General features: G+C 46.8%; 1 protein-coding gene across 1 annotated transcript in view; it reads left to right on the forward strand.

The window, feature by feature from the left end:
• Positions 1-19,711, forward strand: part of chd6 (chromodomain helicase DNA binding protein 6) — a 32,238-nt gene that overhangs the window by 7,380 nt on the left and 5,147 nt on the right. Inside the window, exons 3-37 of the mRNA XM_080846018.1 lie at positions 180-748; positions 1,413-1,560; positions 1,736-1,885; positions 2,220-2,285; positions 2,486-2,553; positions 2,910-3,027; positions 3,239-3,325; positions 4,087-4,221; positions 4,388-4,509; positions 4,730-4,973; positions 5,475-5,651; positions 6,483-6,626; positions 7,258-7,513; positions 7,799-8,009; positions 8,224-8,419; positions 8,733-8,897; positions 9,406-9,585; positions 9,903-10,013; positions 10,813-11,015; positions 11,299-11,498; positions 11,791-11,950; positions 12,406-12,495; positions 12,738-12,841; positions 12,985-13,114; positions 13,209-13,284; positions 13,418-13,472; positions 13,932-14,166; positions 14,345-14,553; positions 14,677-16,620; positions 17,193-17,344; positions 17,591-17,803; positions 17,979-18,476; positions 18,664-18,900; positions 19,029-19,172; positions 19,593-19,697. Of these exons, the coding sequence (XP_080702144.1) occupies positions 180-748; positions 1,413-1,560; positions 1,736-1,885; positions 2,220-2,285; positions 2,486-2,553; positions 2,910-3,027; positions 3,239-3,325; positions 4,087-4,221; positions 4,388-4,509; positions 4,730-4,973; positions 5,475-5,651; positions 6,483-6,626; positions 7,258-7,513; positions 7,799-8,009; positions 8,224-8,419; positions 8,733-8,897; positions 9,406-9,585; positions 9,903-10,013; positions 10,813-11,015; positions 11,299-11,498; positions 11,791-11,950; positions 12,406-12,495; positions 12,738-12,841; positions 12,985-13,114; positions 13,209-13,284; positions 13,418-13,472; positions 13,932-14,166; positions 14,345-14,553; positions 14,677-16,620; positions 17,193-17,344; positions 17,591-17,803; positions 17,979-18,476; positions 18,664-18,900; positions 19,029-19,172; positions 19,593-19,697 (7,902 nt within the window). The remainder of the gene's footprint in view (positions 1-179; positions 749-1,412; positions 1,561-1,735; positions 1,886-2,219; positions 2,286-2,485; positions 2,554-2,909; positions 3,028-3,238; positions 3,326-4,086; positions 4,222-4,387; positions 4,510-4,729; positions 4,974-5,474; positions 5,652-6,482; positions 6,627-7,257; positions 7,514-7,798; positions 8,010-8,223; positions 8,420-8,732; positions 8,898-9,405; positions 9,586-9,902; positions 10,014-10,812; positions 11,016-11,298; positions 11,499-11,790; positions 11,951-12,405; positions 12,496-12,737; positions 12,842-12,984; positions 13,115-13,208; positions 13,285-13,417; positions 13,473-13,931; positions 14,167-14,344; positions 14,554-14,676; positions 16,621-17,192; positions 17,345-17,590; positions 17,804-17,978; positions 18,477-18,663; positions 18,901-19,028; positions 19,173-19,592; positions 19,698-19,711) is intronic.

Consider the following 19,711-nt stretch of genomic DNA (forward strand, 5'->3'; position numbering starts at 1 on the left):
GTGTTGTAGGCTACGCACAGGTTCTTCTGTCTGCATGGTGTTGGGGGTTTGTGAGTCTCATTTTATTTGTCAGTGTTCCTCTTGTCTACTCTGTTAGTTCATCAAACGGAAGACACTGTTCATGCCATGTATCCTGACCTCTGACCTCTGACCTGTCCCTCTCCTGTGTTCTCTTGCAGATGTCCAGTACCCACTTAATAAAGCACACTCCAGCTTCTGCAGCCTCTACTGCCACTGACCAAAACGCACAACTCACGTTTCCCGTAGGCCCACTGGGAAAGGAGCATATCCGGGTTCTTGGTGGGCAGACCAATCACTGCATGGCCCACACAAAACACTCTGGGGCACTGGGGGGCCCGGGGACAGGCAGCCTCAACCCATGTCCGCCGGCATCGCCTGGCAACAGCGAGGAGGACGACGGAGGGGGTGGCACCCGGGTGAAGAAGAAACGAAAGAAAAAAGACAAGAGGGACTCAGGCACGTGGAAAAAGCCGGAACGAGAACGAGAGAGCCAATCCAAACCAAAGAAAAAAAAGGAGTTGAAAGAACTGAAGGAGATATTGCCACGGAAGTCAAAAGCGCCCAAGGAACTCAAAGAGGTCAAGGAGTCCAAGAAGCTGAAGGAGCTGAAGTCACCAAAGGAGCCTAGAAAGGGCAGAAAGGGTCGGGAAGCCAAGCCCAAGCCCAAGCCCACTGTAGACTGCAAGGCCACATTGTCTCCTCCCAGACAGCGAGGCAGAAAGCCCAAGTGAGAACCAGCTCTCTCTGTTTCATTACCTCAGGCCCCTTGATAACACGCACTGACATTCAGTTTCATTCTGATATGCAAAAGTAACAAATGTAAATTTTTTCCCCCACCGTCCTTGCAGGCTCTTTAAGGCAGAGAGGAGAGACAGACCAGGTGCAGATCAGAGTGTGAGACTGCAGGCAAAGCAAGGGCCAGGCGGAGGAGTAACTTAAGAGTGCTATAGGGTCTTAAGATATGAGAAATGGTTAGCAGTGTGTGTGTGTTTATTTTTTGCAAGGACAAGTAGGATTTTCCATGGTCTGCAATGGAAGAGAACACTTACTAGGAATGACCTTGGGTGGTTCAGCTGGTTGATCTGGAGCAAAGTCTCAGTCTGTGATGTAGGGACCAGCTATCAAGGACAGTTATGCTTGGGCTAAGCCCTGGTATAGAATCAGCCAAATCGCCTCATTTAGCTAATTAGCTGATTAATGTATCCGTTGATTAGGCAAAACTGTACAGTGTAGATGAGTCTAAGCTGCATTAGTGCTACGCTGAAATACAGAGCTGACTGTTTCTGAAGAGCAAAACTAAGAGTCTCTGATATATAAGCCATATCAAAAGCCCAGAGTCATCTTCTAAAACACTCTGCACGAGATTTGTAACTCATTGTCTTTTCTTGCAGAGAGCAGGGTGTGGTCCCGCCAGAAAAGAAGAAAAAGGGAAAGCGGAAAAGCGAGGCCCAGCAGGAGGCGCTAGAGAGCGATGACACAGCCTCCCTCACTGCCGTGGCCTTGGGGGGCGAGGAAAGCAGCGACCCCCTAGACAGCACTGTGAGTGCCACTGCCCCGCTGCATGCTGGGAACAAAAGCTTACAGCTGCTGGCCAGCAGTCTGAGTGCTTCCTTCATCTTTCGCCTTTTTTTCACTTCTCTCTCTCTCTTTCTCTCTTTCTCTCTTCTTCTCTTTCTCTCTGTCTCTTAACGTACTCTCTTTCCCTCTGGTGCAGAAACGACGCTCAGGGCGTCAGGTGAAGCGCAGGAAGTACAACGAGGACCTGGATTTCAAGGTTGTGGATGACGACGGGGAAACCATCGCTGTGTTGGGCCCAGGCCGCATGGGAGCCCTGTCTGCCTCCACGCTGGCCTGGCAAGCAGAGGTAAGTGTGACGTCAGCCCGGTTCCCTCCCTTTCATGTGCCCTACTTCTGTCCGACCACGTTGTTGTCACACTCAGGCACGCACACACGCACCAACTCATACTGACAAATATGCAAACTCACACACACACCAACTCATACACACAAATATGCAAACCCACACGTTCGCACACCCACACACACACACACACACACACACACACACACACACACCAACTCATGCACACAATATGCAAAAACACATACTTGCACACACACACAAAAAGGCAAACACACATGTACTCGTGCCAGCTTTCTCAGCCTGTGTGTTTCTCCGCCTCTCTTTCACATCCTAGGAGCCGCCTGAAGATGAGGCTAACATCATTGAGAAAATCCTGTCTGTGCGAACTGTCAAGAAGGAGGTAGGCCCTATGTTTGCTCCCTGTGAAGCCTGTGATGATTTGCTTTTTGTGTGTGTGTGTCTGCGTGTGTGTGTGTGTGTGTGTGTGTTTGTGTGTGTTGGCGTGCGTGCGTTTGTGTGTGTGTGTGTGCCTGCGTGTGTGTGTGTGCTTGTGCTTTGTTTGATGTGTTTGTTTATGATCTCCTGTCTCTCCTTCTTCAGGTCTCACAGACAGAGCCGGAGGAGCCGCCTGAGGAGTATGAGGAATTCTATGTCAAGTACAGAAATTTGTAAGTCGATTAATCTGACGTTAAGAACAGTTAGTCTTCGTGGCAGGCATCAAGTCAGGCCGCTACCTTTACACTTCCACCTTTTTGCTTGGTGCTTTACTGTTGTTCTTGAATTGTTTACCCATGGCTCTGCAGCCTGCAAGCTTCTTATTGCATTTGAAGAAAATTAAAATATGTTAAGTCCCATGTCTTCATTTTCTCTGTAATTTCCCCCCCCCTTCTGTCCTACTCTGTGCCTTCCCAACGAATCTCACAGACCTGTAAATTATTTGTGTACAAGATTTACTACTTTTACCTGCTGAAGCACACAGCCTTCACAAATAAAATGTGACCTGAAATACTCTCCATGTTTACAGCTCTTACCTTCACTGCAAATGGGCATCTATGGAGGAACTGGAAAAGGACCCACGCATCCCCCAAAAAATCAAGCGCTTCAGGACTAAGCAGGCACAAATGAAGCACATTTTCGTTGAAGTAAGTCAGTTGAACCTTTCTTGTATAACTTCTCAGTGTATTATTTAGCAATAAGGTTCGAGAGGCAGTACTGTATCGTCAATAATGTACTTGTTCCAAGGTGTTGTTAGGTCCGGCACGCAGCGATTTAGTGATTTAATAATATTATTAAAGTGATTTAATAATATTAATATTTTGTGCGTGATTTCTAATGCCCACCTCCCTCCCTCAGCCTGACGAGGATCATTTTAATCCAGACTACATCGAGGTGGACCGCGTGCTGGAAGTGGCCCACACTACAGACACAGAGACCGGAGAGGTGAGGACCAGACGCTGGTCATTTCATGCTCCCTGCCTCTCACCAGCTGGGTCACAGCATCACTTGAGCCTTAATAGCCTTCAGGGGTGCAGAATTCCAGCCACAGTACTGTAGTTTGGAGTCACCAGGGACCTCTCATATTATTCATCATTAGTCATGGTCCAACATAATCACAATTCTTTAATGTATACAGCTATGCAGTATATCACAATTTATTGGGATTTTTAAGAATGTGAAATACTTCAAATGTTATGTATATATATATTTATATCACATACCTTGCAATGTGACATGCCGGTAATCACATCACATAATATTAAAATACTCAACTGATTCAAATGTTCTCCTAATCATTAAAGTCTGATAGCCTGGTGGGTGTGCTAATTGGGTAAGTCAAGTGGGCAGGTTGGGTAGCAGGAGAGCCGGGGGAGAGAGGGCTGGTTGTGGTGCAGGGAGCCTTTGCCCAATAGGTCTTTACTTTTGCATTAGCTGTTCTGAATTATTTGGCTGTTTATGGTACCCCACATGGTGAGTGGGCATTGACATCTTTTGTGTAAGTTGTAACCTAATGACCATATAGGATTTTAAATGAAGGTCATTTGAAGTTGCCTCCGCAGTCGTTTTCAGCGGAAATTTGAAGATTCTCTCTGTGTTTGTGTGTGTGTGTGTGTGTGTGTGTGTGTGTGTTTGTGTGTGTGTGTGTGTGTGTGTTTTAACATGTGCACCTTGTGTGCACATGTATGTGTCCCTGCTTTTTACAGGAGGTCACACACTATCTGGTAAAGTGGTGCTCTCTGTCGTATGAGGAAGCAACCTGGGAGCTCCAAGAGGATGTTGATCCTGTAAAGATCCGTGAGTTTGAGGAGCTCAAGAAACTCCCTGATATGAAATACGTGGTACGTGACATTTCAAATGATTTTGACCTTTTTCACTACTGCTATTTGCTCCACTGCTACACTGACATTTGTACTATACACAGATCAAATATGGATAATGAACATGTACATGTGTGTTTCACTTTTTTTTTTTAAATTGAAATGTTATTTTTTTTTTTTCGTGTAGGAAAGACCTCCACCTGGTCAATGGCACAAGCTGAGAACGTCTCGAGACTACAGGAACGGGAACGAGTTGAGAGAGTACCAGCTTGAGGGAATGAACTGGCTTCTTTTCAACTGGTATAACAGGTGAGCCCGTCCTAGCCTCCGAAAAAACACAGTGCATGTGTTTACACTGTCTACAGTCCCACATCACTAGCCTACTTCTGCACAAGTGTAGTATTCAGAGCTTACGTAATTCCCAAAGCCCCTCAGGTCATCATCGCACACAACACCAGCATCCTCTGTGGCGCCAACAATGGTGCAGACTGTGAAATCTAATGAAAGTGCCTTCTTGTCCTCCTCACAGGAAAAACTGTATCTTGGCAGACGAGATGGGCCTGGGGAAGACCATCCAGTCAATAACATTCCTCTTTGAGATCTTCAGCATGGGCATTCGTGGCCCATTTCTCATCATCGCCCCGCTCTCCACCATCACCAACTGGGAGCGCGAGTTCCGCACCTGGACCGCGATCAACGTGATCGTCTACCACGGCAGCCAGATAAGCCGGCAGATGATCCTACAGTATGAAATGTACCACCGGGACGAAGATGTAAGATTCTTGTGATCAAAGTGCAAAATCTTGTTAACCAAGTTTTGGTTGTTTGTTTTATGCTTGAACCCAACAATTGTGTCTTTATTCTTCAAACTCAGCCTCTAGTCCTCAGTGAATTCTTTTTTAAGCTCAGTATATTTTTATGGGACTGTCCACATTGGGTTTTAAAACAAAGGGTGCCTCACAAAAACATTATATAAACCCCACAGGAGCAGGCGAACGGCAACAGAAAATTGCAAGTAAAGGAGAAACTTAGAGCAGGATTTTGCTCAGGGGAGAGTGCATCTGCACAAAGTTTGCATGGCAGAGCATAACAGGATAAAATAGAAGATGAAACAGACAGGAGAAGGGCAAGGAGGAGACACAGAGTAGAAGACTACAACATTATGGGCTGACTGAATACACACACTAGCCTAAGTAGTCTATGATTTGTCATTCATGTCCATGTGTTGATGTAATGTAGAGTGATAGTAAGTTTTTGTGTTTATCTTTTTGCAGGGAAACTCAGTATCTGGCAATTTTAAGTTCCACGGCGTGATCACCACATTTGAGATGATTATGGCGGACTGCCCTGAGCTGAAGAAGATCCACTGGCGCTGCGTGGTGATCGACGAGGCTCACCGGCTGAAAAACCGCAACTGCAAACTGCTCGAGGGACTCAAGCTCATGAACCTGGTAAGAGAGGACTTTGTGAAAGTACATTTTCATTTAGTCATTTAGCAGACGCTTTTGTCCAAAGCGACATACAAGGGAGATAACAGTCAAGCTAAGAGCAATAAAACCTGGTGTAACATAAATACTGCTTTTTTTTAAGAAATAGAAAACGACATAGAAAGAAAAAGAAGTGCGGGACTGTCACTGCTTAAGTGCAAGTTAAGCCAAGGTGCCAGTTAGGACGGAAGGTGCTCTCTGAAGAGTTGGGTCTTCAAGAGCTTCTTGAAGGTAGAGAGGGACGCCCCTGCTATGGTAGTGCTAGGCAGTCGTTCCACCAACGTGGAACTACTAAAGTAGGTACATCCTGACAAGCAGATTGGATATGAACTACAACATTCTCGTAAATAGAGCTGTCTAGGCAGTTGCAGAATGCAGATTCTGAAAACAGTGTTGCAGTAACCAACTATGCTGCAGTCAACAATCAAATCAATCGAAACATGAAATACGAGAGGGCAGCAGTAACAAGTTGATGTACTGGAAGGGAAGGAAGCCTTTTAAGGACCCTACATGAAAGTCCAGAGATTGAAAAATCATATTTGAGCTACACTCAGTAATAGTAAAACATAATATTACACAATAACATATACAAATACAATTTAGATATATTCAATTCAATTCAATTCAATTCAATTCAATTCAATTCAATTCAATTCAATTCAATTCAATTCAATTCAATTCAATTGTATTTATATAGCGCCATAACAATACAATTTCCTCTAGGCGCTTTACAGAGCCCAGAGCCTGAACCCCCTTATACTGGTTAAACCACTGATGATACATTGGGTCCTGTAGGAACATAAAGTGCTGTTGACCGGCACACCACTGCAGAACTCTGTTGAGGAACTCTTCAGTCTGCTCAACTTCCTGGAACCACTTCAGTTCCCCTCTGAGAGCACCTTTATGGAGGAGTTTGGAGACCTGAAAACAGAAGAACAGGTGAGCGAACTGCCCTCAGTGTCCCTTTCGGCATTACAGCCACGGAAAAAATTAAGAGACCACTTTTAAAAAATTATCAGTTTTTCTTTTTTTACTATTTATTGGTATGTGTTTGAGTAAAATTAACACTTTTGTTTCATTCTATAAACTACTGACATTATTTCTACTGAATTTCAAATAAAAATACTGTCATTTAGAGCATTATTTGCAGAAAAATTACAATTGGTCAAAATAACAAAAAAGATGCAGCGTTTCCAGATATTGATTTCTGATATCTTCCAAAGTTAAAGCATTAGTATTGTGTAGTTTAAGAATGAATATGAACTTGTTTTCTTTGCATTATTCGAGATCTGAAAACATTCCATTTATTTTGCTATTTTGACCAATCGTCATTTTTCTGCAAATAAATGGTCTAAATGACAATATTTTTATTTGAAATTTGGTAGAAATGTTGTCAGTAATTTATAGAATAAAACTAAAATGTTAACTTTACTTTAACTCATACCAATACATAGTAAAACCAGAGAAACTGATAATTTTGAAGTGGTCTCTTAATTTTTTCCGCGGCTGTATATTGGCACGGTAGAAGTTCCATAACTTTGGCTCTCCATACATGCTCTGTGACTTTTAGGTGAAGAAGCTTCAGGCCATCCTCAAGCCCATGATGTTGAGGAGGTTAAAGGACGACGTAGAGAAGAACCTGGCACCCAAAGAGGAGACCATCATCGAGGTGGAGCTGACCAACATCCAGAAGAAATACTACCGTGCCATTCTTGAGAAGAACTTCACATTTCTGGCCAAGGGAGCCAACCAGCACAACATGCCCAACCTCATCAACACAATGATGGAGCTACGCAAGTGCTGCAACCACCCATACCTCATCACTGGTAATGTGTTCTCACTTTTACGTTTATAATAGGAGTGGGTGAAGTTGCAACATACAGTTGTGCAAGCTTAGTTGGGTCTTGCACCATGTCTTTTGTTTTTGTTCTATTGCTAAACCTATCAAATAACAATTAATTCTCTCTTCTGTTTTTGTTTCTCTTTGACTCTTTCTCTTGCTCTCTCTTTCTGCCACTTACATACAAACACAACAAAATATCTGGGTCACTGAAAGCTCTAAAATATAAAATAAATAATAATCATCCATATCCTTACCTTTGCCCTGACAGGTGCAGAAGAGAAGATTCTGGATAACTTCAGGAAGACACACAGCCCAGATGCCTTAGACTTCCAGCTTCAGGCTATGATTCAGGCATCAGGAAAGCTGGTCCTCATTGACAAGCTGCTGCCTCGTCTCATAGCTGGAGGTCACAAAGTGCTGGTCTTCTCCCAGATGGTGCGCTGCCTAGACATCCTGGAGGACTACCTCATCCAGAGGAGGTGCATTGCCCTTTCCAACTGTTGATTTTTTTCCCTTTGAAAGAGGTTTCCTGTTTAATTTGTTTACTTTGAAGTTGAGTTTATTCCAGTTCTCCATTGATAAGTGGTGTACATGTGTGTTTTTGGAAATCCATGGTAGATTACCCGTGTCGTTTGGTGTGTGCTTGTCGACTTTAACGCAGAAACATTTGGTGTCGTTGTTGTGAATCCTCAGGTACACGTATGAGCGCATTGATGGTCGCGTACGGGGAAACCTGCGGCAGGCGGCCATCGACCGCTTCTGCAAGCCGGACTCGGATCGCTTTGTGTTCCTCCTCTGCACGCGGGCTGGAGGGCTGGGCATCAACCTCACGGCTGCAGACACCTGCATCATCTTCGACTCTGACTGGAACCCGCAGAATGACCTGCAGGTGAGAATCTTAGGCCGATAGAACACACAGACAGACACACACACACACACACACACACACACTCACACACACACACGCACACACACACGTCTCCCTCAGTGCACACGTGCACCAATACTGTGTGACTCATAACTGCTGTATCTCTTTAGGCTCAGAATGACAAATGTGAATGGCAATTCACTAAATGCTGATCAGTGTGCTTACATTGAAAAGATTCATTGTTCAGCCCACACGACTTCCTGAGCTTAACTCCTTGAGAGGAGAGCATGGTCATGCATTGTACTTGATGTTTAATAAACCTCTCATTACCCAGGCACAAGCCCGCTGCCACCGGATTGGCCAGAGCAAAGCGGTGAAGGTCTACCGGCTCATCACGCGGAACTCGTACGAGCGGGAGATGTTCGACAAGGCCAGCCTAAAGCTAGGTTTGGATAAGGCTGTGCTGCAGGACATCAACCGCAAGGGAAGCGTCAATGGGGTGAGCACCTGTCCGCCCCACATTGGGTTCTGTTCAAAATAAACCTTCATTTTAAAGGTGGCACTTCATTTGAAATGTACTAAATGCACACATGAGCGCTGCCAAATTCATATTTAACAAATCATTCATAAAGGACTTCTGTGAGTATAAGATGGCTATAGGATACCTTACCAAGTCAATAACACTGTTTCTAATGAGATAGCATGAAATGTGACATGGCCATTTAAAATATGAATACAGTAGACACTCAATTCAGTTCAATTTGATCGATTTATATGGCTCCATTAACAATAGACATTATCTCAAAGCGAAGAATTCTGCTGGCTGAGGTGTGATGTTCTTTGAGGTTAGATGTATGTATTCAGAAGATTCCAGCTTGACGTAACCTATTGAATTTAAAGCACCACATGATTCAGACTAGTGAGTTAGTGTCTCAGGGTGCACGCACAATTGGGTAATGAGTTGCAGATGTCTTTTGAGACAAACGGTTTGGATGCCCTTCAACAAGGTGCAGCAGCTCTCAAAGTTGGAAGTGGAGGACCTTTTGAGGAAGGGTGCGTATGGTGCCCTAATGGACGACGAGGATGAAGGCTCTAAATTCTGTGAGGAAGACATCGACCAGATCCTTCAGCGCCGCACTCAGACCATCACCATCGAGACAGAGGGGAAGGGCTCCACTTTTGCTAAGGTACTTCCTTGCTAGCAGATTTGACTTTTGTGTCCCTAAGCTAAAACATACAACGTAATGATGTTGCACATCAGTAGTTTTTCAGGAAGTGCAGCATTGCTTTCTTTACCTAAATAGCCCTCTGTTGAATGTAATGTTTATTATTGTACTTTTATTGCCAGCAATAGCCTCCTGAATACTAGCAGGACCATGCACAATTGTCTTTGTGTTCACAGCAAAGGATTTTAGAGCTGTGTTTTCCAGTGAGACAGATTTTGTTGTCTGTTTGTGTGTGCGTGTGTGTGTGTGTGTGTGTGTGTGTGTGTGTGTGTCTCCAGGCCAGCTTTGTATCTTCTGGAAACAGAACTGACATTTCTCTGGATGATCCAAACTTCTGGCAGAAATGGGCTAAAATCGCTGAGCTGGAGATCGACTCGAAGGAGGAAAAGGTAAGGAGCTGGTGGTCACCTCACAATCCCTGCCTAAAATCTCCCAGCCATCTTGTGTGGGACACGTGCCAAAACAGACTTCCGAGTCACGGAGGATCAAAAGAAACAAAAGAATGTGGCTTAAAACGATAGGAACGAGGGAGGGGGATGGGGGCACATGACAAGGGGATCAGAGAGAGATGTGGAGAGAAAGATAGGAATGCATGGACAGGAGACGATGAGAAAAGAGTGGCAGGGAGAGAGAGAGAGAGAGAGAGAGAGAGAGAGAGAGAGAGAGAGAGAGAGAGAGAGAGAGAGAGAGAGAGAGAGAGAGAGAGAGAGCGAGAAAGGAAAAGGGGAGTACGAAAGAAATGGAGAGAGGGTGCAGGGAGAGGAGTGGAATCATTTGAATATCTGGCTCTCATCATTCCCTGAACAGATGGGTCGCATTAATGAGAAAAAACAGCATGTGGATCAGGGAGAGGGGACGGTTGAGTAAATGAGCACTGTGCTTTTGAGTGTGCGACTATGTGGGGTTGCATGTGTTTGTGTGCATTTGATTGTGTGGGCTTGAGTCTTTTTGCGCTGGGCTCATGTGATGTTGCCAATGCCATAAATGGTATGAGGGAAAAACAAAGCATCAGGAAATATCACAGTGAGCTTTTGTGGCATTGTGAAAAGCCGTATGTGTATCCAGCCCCTTTTGTTGGTTTGTTGTTTTTTGATTAAGGTATGCCCAGGTATGAGTGGCACTATTAGCCCGTGCATGTGTATCGCAGAGTATGATGACTTTTACACCCTTTCTGTGTTCGGTTATAAGGAGAGCCTGGTGATCGATACGCCACGTGTGCGGAAGCAGACTCGTCATTACAACTCGTTTGAGGATGACGAGCTGATGGAGTTCTCTGAGCTGGACAGCGACTCGGAGGAAAGGCCGTGCCGCACGCGCCGCCTCAACGAAAGGAACCGCCGCTACCTGCGGGCGGAGTGCTTCCGTGTGGAGAAGAACCTGCTCATATTCGGGTGTGTAGTTTTGTTCAGTTGGATTCATAAATCAGCGTTCACTCTCTGATCAGTGAAAAGACACAATTCAAACCAATGATAATGCGCTTCAAAAACTCTGGTCAAAGAACAAACATTCAAGACCTTGTCTGGCATCGTTTCTCATCGTTTCTCCCTAATAGTAAGGGGTGCTTGTTGAATGAATGGTGTTTATCCAGCCACTGTTCCTTTGTTTGATGGGTCAGGTTTGTAGTGCCACTGTTTTGCGTGAGTCGTGTGTACTATCTCTTTCCATCTCGTGTAGCTGGGGGCGGTGGAAGGACATTCTCACCCATGGCCGCTTCAAGTGGCACTTGGCGGAGCGGGACATGGAGGTGATGTGCCGAGCACTGCTAGTCTACTGTGTGCGCCACTACAAAGGAGACGATAAAATCAAGAGCTTCATCTGGGACCTCATCACCCCAACCAAAGATGGGCAAAATGAGGCCCTACAGAACCACTCTGGTGAGAAAATCAGTGGCCACTCCTTCAACATGTAGAGCCATAAGTCAGTATCAGTTTTCATGCGTGCCCACTTGATGCTGTTGATAGATTTTTCATGAAGGTACCGGAGATGTTTCCCAATCAAATAATATTATATCATCTTTTTCCAATTTCACTAGATGTTGGGAGAGTTGGGAGGATTTAATAAAATCTAGTATCTAATGCCTCTTTTCGATCATAACCTGCCTGAGAAATGAACTTAAAATAGTCTGTGTGCACCACGTTAAATAAACTGCTTTAAATCTTTTCACAGGTCTGTCGGCACCCGTACCCCGCGGCCGTAAGGGCAAGAAGCTGAAGAACCAGCTGTGTCTGCCTGAGCTGAACAATGCGGACTGGCTGGTCCACTGCAACCCGGAGGTGGTACTGCAGGACGACAGCTACAAAAAGCATCTCAAGCAGCACTGCAACAAGTAAATTCTCCATCTGCTGCAACAGCTTTAGCCAATTATCCAGTCCATTTCTGTCAGGAAGCAAATCACATGTGCCTGTGCTGCAGTACTTAAATGTGCTGTCGGCAGTAAAGCAGGGTGTTTTCATATACTGCACGTTTCTCTGAAAGAACAAGTGCAAATATGTACGATACTGTATATCACTGAAAATGTGTGTTTTTGTTAAAATACTCAGCTCATGAGCACTAAACATAGTCTTGGAGCAGTGTGTGTCAGTCTTGGCAGTAAAATGTTATTATTTCTAGGAAATAATATAAAATGTTATTTCATGGAATCTAGTATTATTTCTCTGGGAATCGCTCTGCAAAGTTAGGACTGAGCAGGTTAAAACGATTGTAGAGCTCTGCTTGAATTAAGCACATTTTAGTAAATTAAACAAATAAGGTCAAGGTTCAACATGTATTTCATTCCTCCAGGGTACTTTTGAGGGTACGCATGCTGTACTATTTGAAGGCGGAGGTGCTGGGGGAAGCAGCAGCCCAGGCCCTGGAAGGCGTCCCAGCCAGGTACCACATCACAGTTTGCATTAAGGTTATCCAAAAGCCATGTTAAATAACTGAGAAATAACTGAGAGTTGATATTATAAATAACATAAATATTTGTATGTTGTGATATTTCATATTCTTACAATTGTTTGTGTTGGAAGTGTTTGTGTGTAATTTGGCATCTTGTGTCTGTGCAAAGAAGCTTGGCACAGGTATTGTGTAAATGAGCAATGGCACTGAGTGTGAGCCTGTGATTTCTGCAGTAAACTGGAGGTAGCTCTGCCTGACATTGACTACATTGAGATTCCTGCTGGCTGGTGGGATGCAGAAGCAGACAAATCCCTCCTCATCGGTGTCCACAAGCACGGTAATCACCGAAAGCTCTGGAATTTCACAGGGAATTTCATGGACAAGTTTATAGGGAATTGTATCCCACTACCCACTTGTATCCCAAGTCTTGTCTCCTATCTCTGATGTAGATTTATCTCTTGTGTGTATTTGCAACCTCAGGGTACGAGCGATACATTGCCATGCGGGCCGACCTCGACCTGTGTTTCCTGGAGCGGGTGGGCATGCCTGATGTCATGGCTCTTTCTGCAGAGCAGTCAGGAACAGAGGTCCAACCTGATGCCAATGACAGGCAAGAGCATCCCTTCATTTTCATTTGAAACCTGTTTTTGCTGCAACACATCACAGCTTTGTTGGCTCATCGTAATGCTTTTATGTTTTTGTAGTGCGGGTAAGAGTGAAGATGTGAAAGAGGAGACTGAAAGCAAGGCGGAGGGGGGAGAAGATAAGGAGGATGGCAAAGTATGAACTCGCTTAATGTCAAAGGGACTGCAATCGATTGTGTCTTTCTTCTGGTTGTAGATTCATATTTTGTTCTGTGATGTTTTTTTTTGTAATTATAGTTTATGTCTGTTTTTGCTTTGATCTCTTTAAGGATGACAACAGTTATGTTACAGACACTTCAGAGAAACAAGAGAATGCCATTCCGAGTAAGTACTGACAGCTACCCCATTAGAGCATTGAAATGTCAGATCTGTGCATCAGTCGCTTAATCAAAAAAAGGATATTTTCTGAGACCGTTATTAGAACTGACACCATTGGAAAGGGGGGACCTCCCATGCTTTATGAAAGCCCTGTTCCTGACAGTGCTTTTGTTCTGTAAATACAGTGATGCCTGACATCAGAATGTCCGAGGTCATTTCATACAGCTTCTCTTTGATCTGGTTATTATCTGGTATGCTGAATATGGAGTTGTGTAAAAAATGAAAAAGAGGATTCCACCCATGATGGTCATTGTGACGGTCGTGGTGCGACCGCTCATGAACCGCACAAACCCACACATTTCCGACGGCAACCGAGGCTCGGTCCGTCACAGTCATTCCCGTAGCAAGAAGTGACTCATTTTGTTCACAAAACCGTTTATTCTTCATTTAACATCCTCTGCCTAGGTGAATCGGTGCACGAGAACTCTGAGCAGGGCAGGCTTCTCTGGCCGGCAGGTTCTGCTCTGACGGCTCGACTCCGGCGGCTCATCACCGCCTACCAGCGTTACAACCGCCGCGAGCCCCTGCGCCACGACTATCTCATGCTGGATGGAAACAGCCACGTGTCCTGGCAAATGGGAGAGGACTTGCGGAGATGCACTGTGGAACCAGACCCACTGTTCTTGGAATGGCAGAGGAGGTGAGTGATATTTTGCAGCCACTGGTGACCAAAAACTAAAGAGGAAGTGCAAATACAGGAGAATAGGAGAAGGAATTTTCTGTTGCTTGAATTCCAGGAGCTTATGACTCACAATCAGTGCCCTGGCTCAAAGGTAAGATAACAGATAAAATGTCTTCTTTTCTGTTTGATGGAACAGGTGGACACGTCGAGAGCAGGCAGATTTCTATCGGACAGTTTCGTCCTTTGGTGTTATGTTTGACCCAGAGAAGAAAGCCTTTGACTGGACTCAGTTCCGCTGTCTTGCTCGACTGGAGAGGAAAACGGACGAGAGTTTAGAGAGATATTTCTACAGCTTTGTGTCCATGTGTCGCACTGCCTGCAGGCTGCCCCCAAGGAAGGACGAAGGTAGCAGTGAATGTGATTTCATTACAAAATACAACACAGAAAACACAACAGAAAGCACCTCCAGCTTTGAAACAGTTCCCTCTGATTTCACAGTTCCACACTGTCGCATTGTATCTCCCTTAGGCCCCATTGACCACGCGCTGTTTGTGGAACCAATCACTGAAGAGCGAGCAGCCCGCACGCTCTACCGCATCGAGCTGCTGCGGAAGATTCGGGAGCAAGTGCTTCGCCACCCGCTGCTGGGCCAGAGGCTTCAGCTGTCTCAGCCCAGTCTCTACCTGCCTGTGTGGTGGGAGTGTGGGAAACACGACCGGGACCTCCTGATTGGTGCCGCCAAGCATGGCTTGAGTCGCACTGACTATTACATCCTCAATGATCCCCAGCTCTCCTTCCTGGAAGCTCACCGCAACTATGTGCGGAAAGAGAACCATGGCTACTCCGTGCCAACCACCATGGCTGGCATGCCCCATCGCCACTGCTGCCTTTATGACGCCGGACTCAGCCACTGCCACTCTCCGCAGCCTCCAGAATACCACGCTGCGCCTTCCCACCATGCCCACGTGCACCCTCACCCACACATCCATGCACCTGTGCACCACGCGCCTGAGGTGGTGGCTGGAGACCCAGCTGGCTCCTTGGCACTGAGTGGCGGAGGCGCCAGGGAGGGTTTCCTGGATTGCCCGCCGCTTGAGGATTCCCTGGAGCTGGCGTCGCTGCACCATGATGGACTCTCTGCTGACTCCCTCCACGGGAAGCCCAGCAAAGAGGCTTTCAACGGATTTCCCTTCAACTCGGCTTCGGGAGGGCAAAGCATGCTCAACTCCTACGGCGTGCAGGGCGAGCTGAGCGGGACTCAGGGGGACATTGCGGACACCATTGCGGGGAAGCTGCGCAGTGACGTGCTGGTGGGTGAACAGGGCTCATCCGAGGAGACGGGGCTGATGGCGCCCTCTGTAGAGCTGGACGAACTGCAAACGCCATGGGAGAGCTCAGACCATGCCGCTGCTGCTCACATGTTCAACGAGGCCGACCCCATCTTGGGAGCGCCTGCGCTAGGGTCGGAGTTCCTGGACTCGGCAGATACACCTGGAGATGGCCAGGTGGACACCGCCTTGAATGACTGTCTGAGCATGCCCAGTTCGGACTCGCAGAGCAATCCGGTCGATCCTTTGCCGTCTAGCTTCATGTTGTTTAAGGAGCTGAGCGAAGCTGAGCCCTCGGTTGACCAGGCGGACCTATCTGCCAGCCCCCCACCAGAGTACGCTCCAACTCCTCTCTCATTGGGCGACATGAGCCTCTCCCACACAGGTCCCACTGAGGAGGAGCCAGAAGAGAAGCTGAGTGACTCCGACGTCACCCGCAGCGCTCCCAGCCCAGTGGACGTGGCCGGGAACGTCACCTTTGAGTTTGACAAGGAGGAGCTGTCACAGGATAGTCACAGCCTGGCAGGGGCCGCTCAGGGGCCCGACGAGGCATCTTTAGGTCCGTCTGAAAGCCCTCCAGAAGAGGCCCTGGGGGAGCCCGGTACGACACCCCAAGATGAGGCAAGCACCCCAGAGCATGCTGAGGAGAGCCTCGGAGAGCCTTGTGGGGAGCCAATGGAGGAGTCCATGCTGGGGGCGCTTGCAGACGTGCCGCCAATAGAGCCAACTGAAGGTCAACCGGAGCAGCCTGGAGAGGAGACCCTACAGGTGCTCCCTGAGGAGCTCCCAGAGGAGGAACCCTTTGAGACACCCTCAAAGGCATCCAGCGAAGTGCACTCAGAGGCACCCAGCGAAGGGCCCTCAGAGCCTGGGGGTGGGAGCAGTCTCAGTGACCCAACCCTCTCTTCAGTAGGCCCCTCACCCCCACCTCCCTGTGCCTTGCCCTTCCCCTCCCCCTCGCCAGAGCCCAGCTCAGCAGTCCAGATCAAGCAGGAGGAGCTGCTGCTGGAGCCAACCACTGCAGAGATCAAGCCTGATCCCGATGCCCTTGAGCCAGACAGCACTACACTCACACCCAGGCTGGAACAGACTGAGATGCTGGAAGCAAAGGAAGAGATAAAACAGGAGAGAGTGAAAACCCCAGGTAAGAACATCTTGCAAACCCCTTTTCTTTCGCTTTCCATCGTCTCATAAAGTGTACTAATCCTCTGACCAACCCCCTCATTTTTCAATGTCCTCAAGTTTGAATCACGGCAATCAGGGGAATTACTAAAACGGCACAGTTCTGAATGCATACTAATCCCCCTGATCCCAAGCATCCTCATATGTGAATTATGGTAATTACAAGGATCATTGATATGACACATTTGATGATATTCATTCATTTCCCCATCGGATACCCTCTCAGACACTCTTTAATCAAGATTACTGACGAGCTTTGCGAGACCCAAACTGTTCCAAATCCTTGCAAGACGTTTCTCTGAGAGCAACACTTAGAACCTTCCACAGATTCTGCCGTGATAGACTCCAGCGGGTGAATGGAACAAAATCTGGTTGTCAGGGCAACTATTCATGGATGCAGCTCTTTGAAAATCATGATTGTTTCATTCTTGTCGTCTAAATGTCCCTGCATTGTGAAATGAGCAGTTCAACCTTGCTTTGACAGTAAAACATTCCGTATACTGAATTGATATGCTTGCTTCCTGTCATTTTCAGCTCTGATGGTGGACAGCTATGTGGAGGCACCACGATACGCTCCCCACATGTCAATCTGCGAAATGCCCGACGGCCTCCACGATATCCGGGAGCCGACCATTGCCCAGCTCCTCCAGGAGAAAGCCCTCTATTCATTCTCTGGGTGGCCCAAGGTACACAGGATCATGTTACTGTGTCAACTGAGTCATTCTTAGCATTTTATTGTGTGAATTATAGTCACAATGGTAAAAAAAAAGAATCTGGAGGGAATTGAAGTGTTTATAAATATGAGATGAGATTATTACTACTATTACTAATTACTAGAGTGGTGTTTTCGTGTGTTGTAAAAATGTCTTTTATCAGTTCAGTACTGTTCTACATTACACTCAGACTTGCATTCCTCTGTTTCCTCCATTCAGGACAGGGTGATAATTAATCGTCTTGACAGTATTTGCCATGCCATTCTGAAAGGCAAATGGCCTTCATCCAGCCAGTACGAGTCGCACAGCACGCTGGCAAACACCTGTGTGCCCAACAGTGCCCACCAGCGCGCTGGCTTCATGCCAGCCCGGGTACAGCCTGCCCAGAGCCTTAACTTCAACATGCCAGCACCTGTCTCCCGTATGCCCAAGGTGAATAAACCCTAATTTATTTTCAAGAGCCCTATGCATTTAGCAGCACCTCACACCGCCACGCTTACATTTTCTCCCTGTCAATGTTAATAAGTACCTTTTGATGATCCATTTAGATTGCTTGAGATTTCCTTTTCCTGTATGACCGAACAACCCTTTCTGTCTCACATTGTAGGAGAGGATGATAGCCCCTCCATATATGTCCGACCTCAAGCAACCTGGAGTAAGACCGCGGTTTGAATTTGAGGCAGAGGTGCTCGGCAAGCCTAGCCACCCTGGAGAGAAAATCCAGGTGGGCATGTCACACCGGGGTGGACCGCTACTGTTGAATGGCTGGCAGGAAGCTGCGATGGATCTCTCCAAACCCCCTGGGGAGCTCAGTCTCGGAGGGGAGACGGGCTCCCGTGACATGGGTCACATGACCCATACAGTCCACAACCCTCCTCCTCCCCAACATAAGCTGCCCTCTCTGGGCTCCATGCAGGGTTCTCTGGGTCTGGACATGGCAGGCATTCTGCAGGCCGGCCTTATCCACCCCGTCACTGGGCAAATTGTCAATGGCAGCATTCGCCGTGACGACTTCATGAGGCGGAGGAGAGGCCGCAGGAGAAACGTGGATGGGCCAGACATCAGCTTCATGCGGAGCCACGGACTGAATGTGTCCGAGCAGCAGGTTGGTTCGGCAGATCAGCAGTAATGTATAGGAGAACAGATTTCAAAATGCTTGGATAAAATGTATACTTTGATATAGATATTTGATATAGATTAAGATATATATCAAATATATACATATGTATAATGATATAGATAAAGATAACATACCAGCATAAACATGGCTAACATTCATGTTCTGTCCGTAGCCAAGACCAGATAGCATCAGCCACTCAGCAGTGTCATCCACTACCACCTCCCAGTCTGAGCGTTCCCCTGCAGCGCCTGGGTCTCTTGGCCCAATAGGTCCACCTGGCCCGTCTAGCTCTCTTGGGCCACCGCCACCACCGGAGAGCCTGGGGATTGACAGAGAAACAGCCAATAAGGGTCTGATGGAGTGGCTGAGACAGAACCCCAACTACATGGAGGTCTCCCCGTTTGCCTCTGTGAGTTTAATCCGAGTCAAATCAGTCAATCACCACACAAAATACAAGTAAGGGTCAGAATATACTGCATTTGTGTGGAGAATAATGAGAATGCAAAACTAACCCATCTTCCCCCATTTGTGAGTCAGTCCCAAAATGCAGCCATCTTGCACGGTTTTGTTGAGCGTCCAAAGCAGAGGAGGCACCGCTGCAAAGACCCTACCAAGCTGGATGTGAACTCCCTGACCGGAGAAGAGCGCGTGCCTGTGGTGCACAGGAATACCGGGCGCAGGGTAGGGCCTCCTCTCCCTCTTTATTGGAAGCCGTTAACAGCTGCCAGTAAGCTGTTGACTTAGGACATGTATGTTAGCTCGTAGTAATGGCGGTTTGTTGAATGCCGCTGTTAACATCTCAAGTCTTGTATTAACTGGAAATATAAAGTTATTCCTACTCCTACTATTTTGTCCTCCGAGCCCTTTTATGCCTGTCATCTTTCTGTCCTCACAAGGACATAGGTCTCATAGGGTTGCAGTCTCAGCATAAAAGCATTCTGGTTGTTTTTTTTCCCCTTCACATCTAAGGAATGAGATCTTTCCCCGTGCTGATATCATCATCAGTGGAATACGCTGTGCATCTGTTTGATCCCATCTGAAATATGATTATTTTGAGGTTGCAGGACTGTCTGACTGTGGCTGTGATGTCTTGTGTTTTAGCTGGGTGGTGCTATGGCTCCAGCTATAAAGGAGCTGTCTCGATGGCTGGATGCCAACTCTGAATATTGTGTGGCTCCAGACTGGGCTGAGGTGGTGAAACATTCGGTGAGTGCCTGAAA

This window comes from Sprattus sprattus (assembly GCF_963457725.1).
Source record: "Sprattus sprattus genome assembly, chromosome: 10".
In the NCBI taxonomy this organism is placed as follows: Eukaryota; Metazoa; Chordata; class Actinopteri; order Clupeiformes; family Clupeidae; genus Sprattus; species Sprattus sprattus.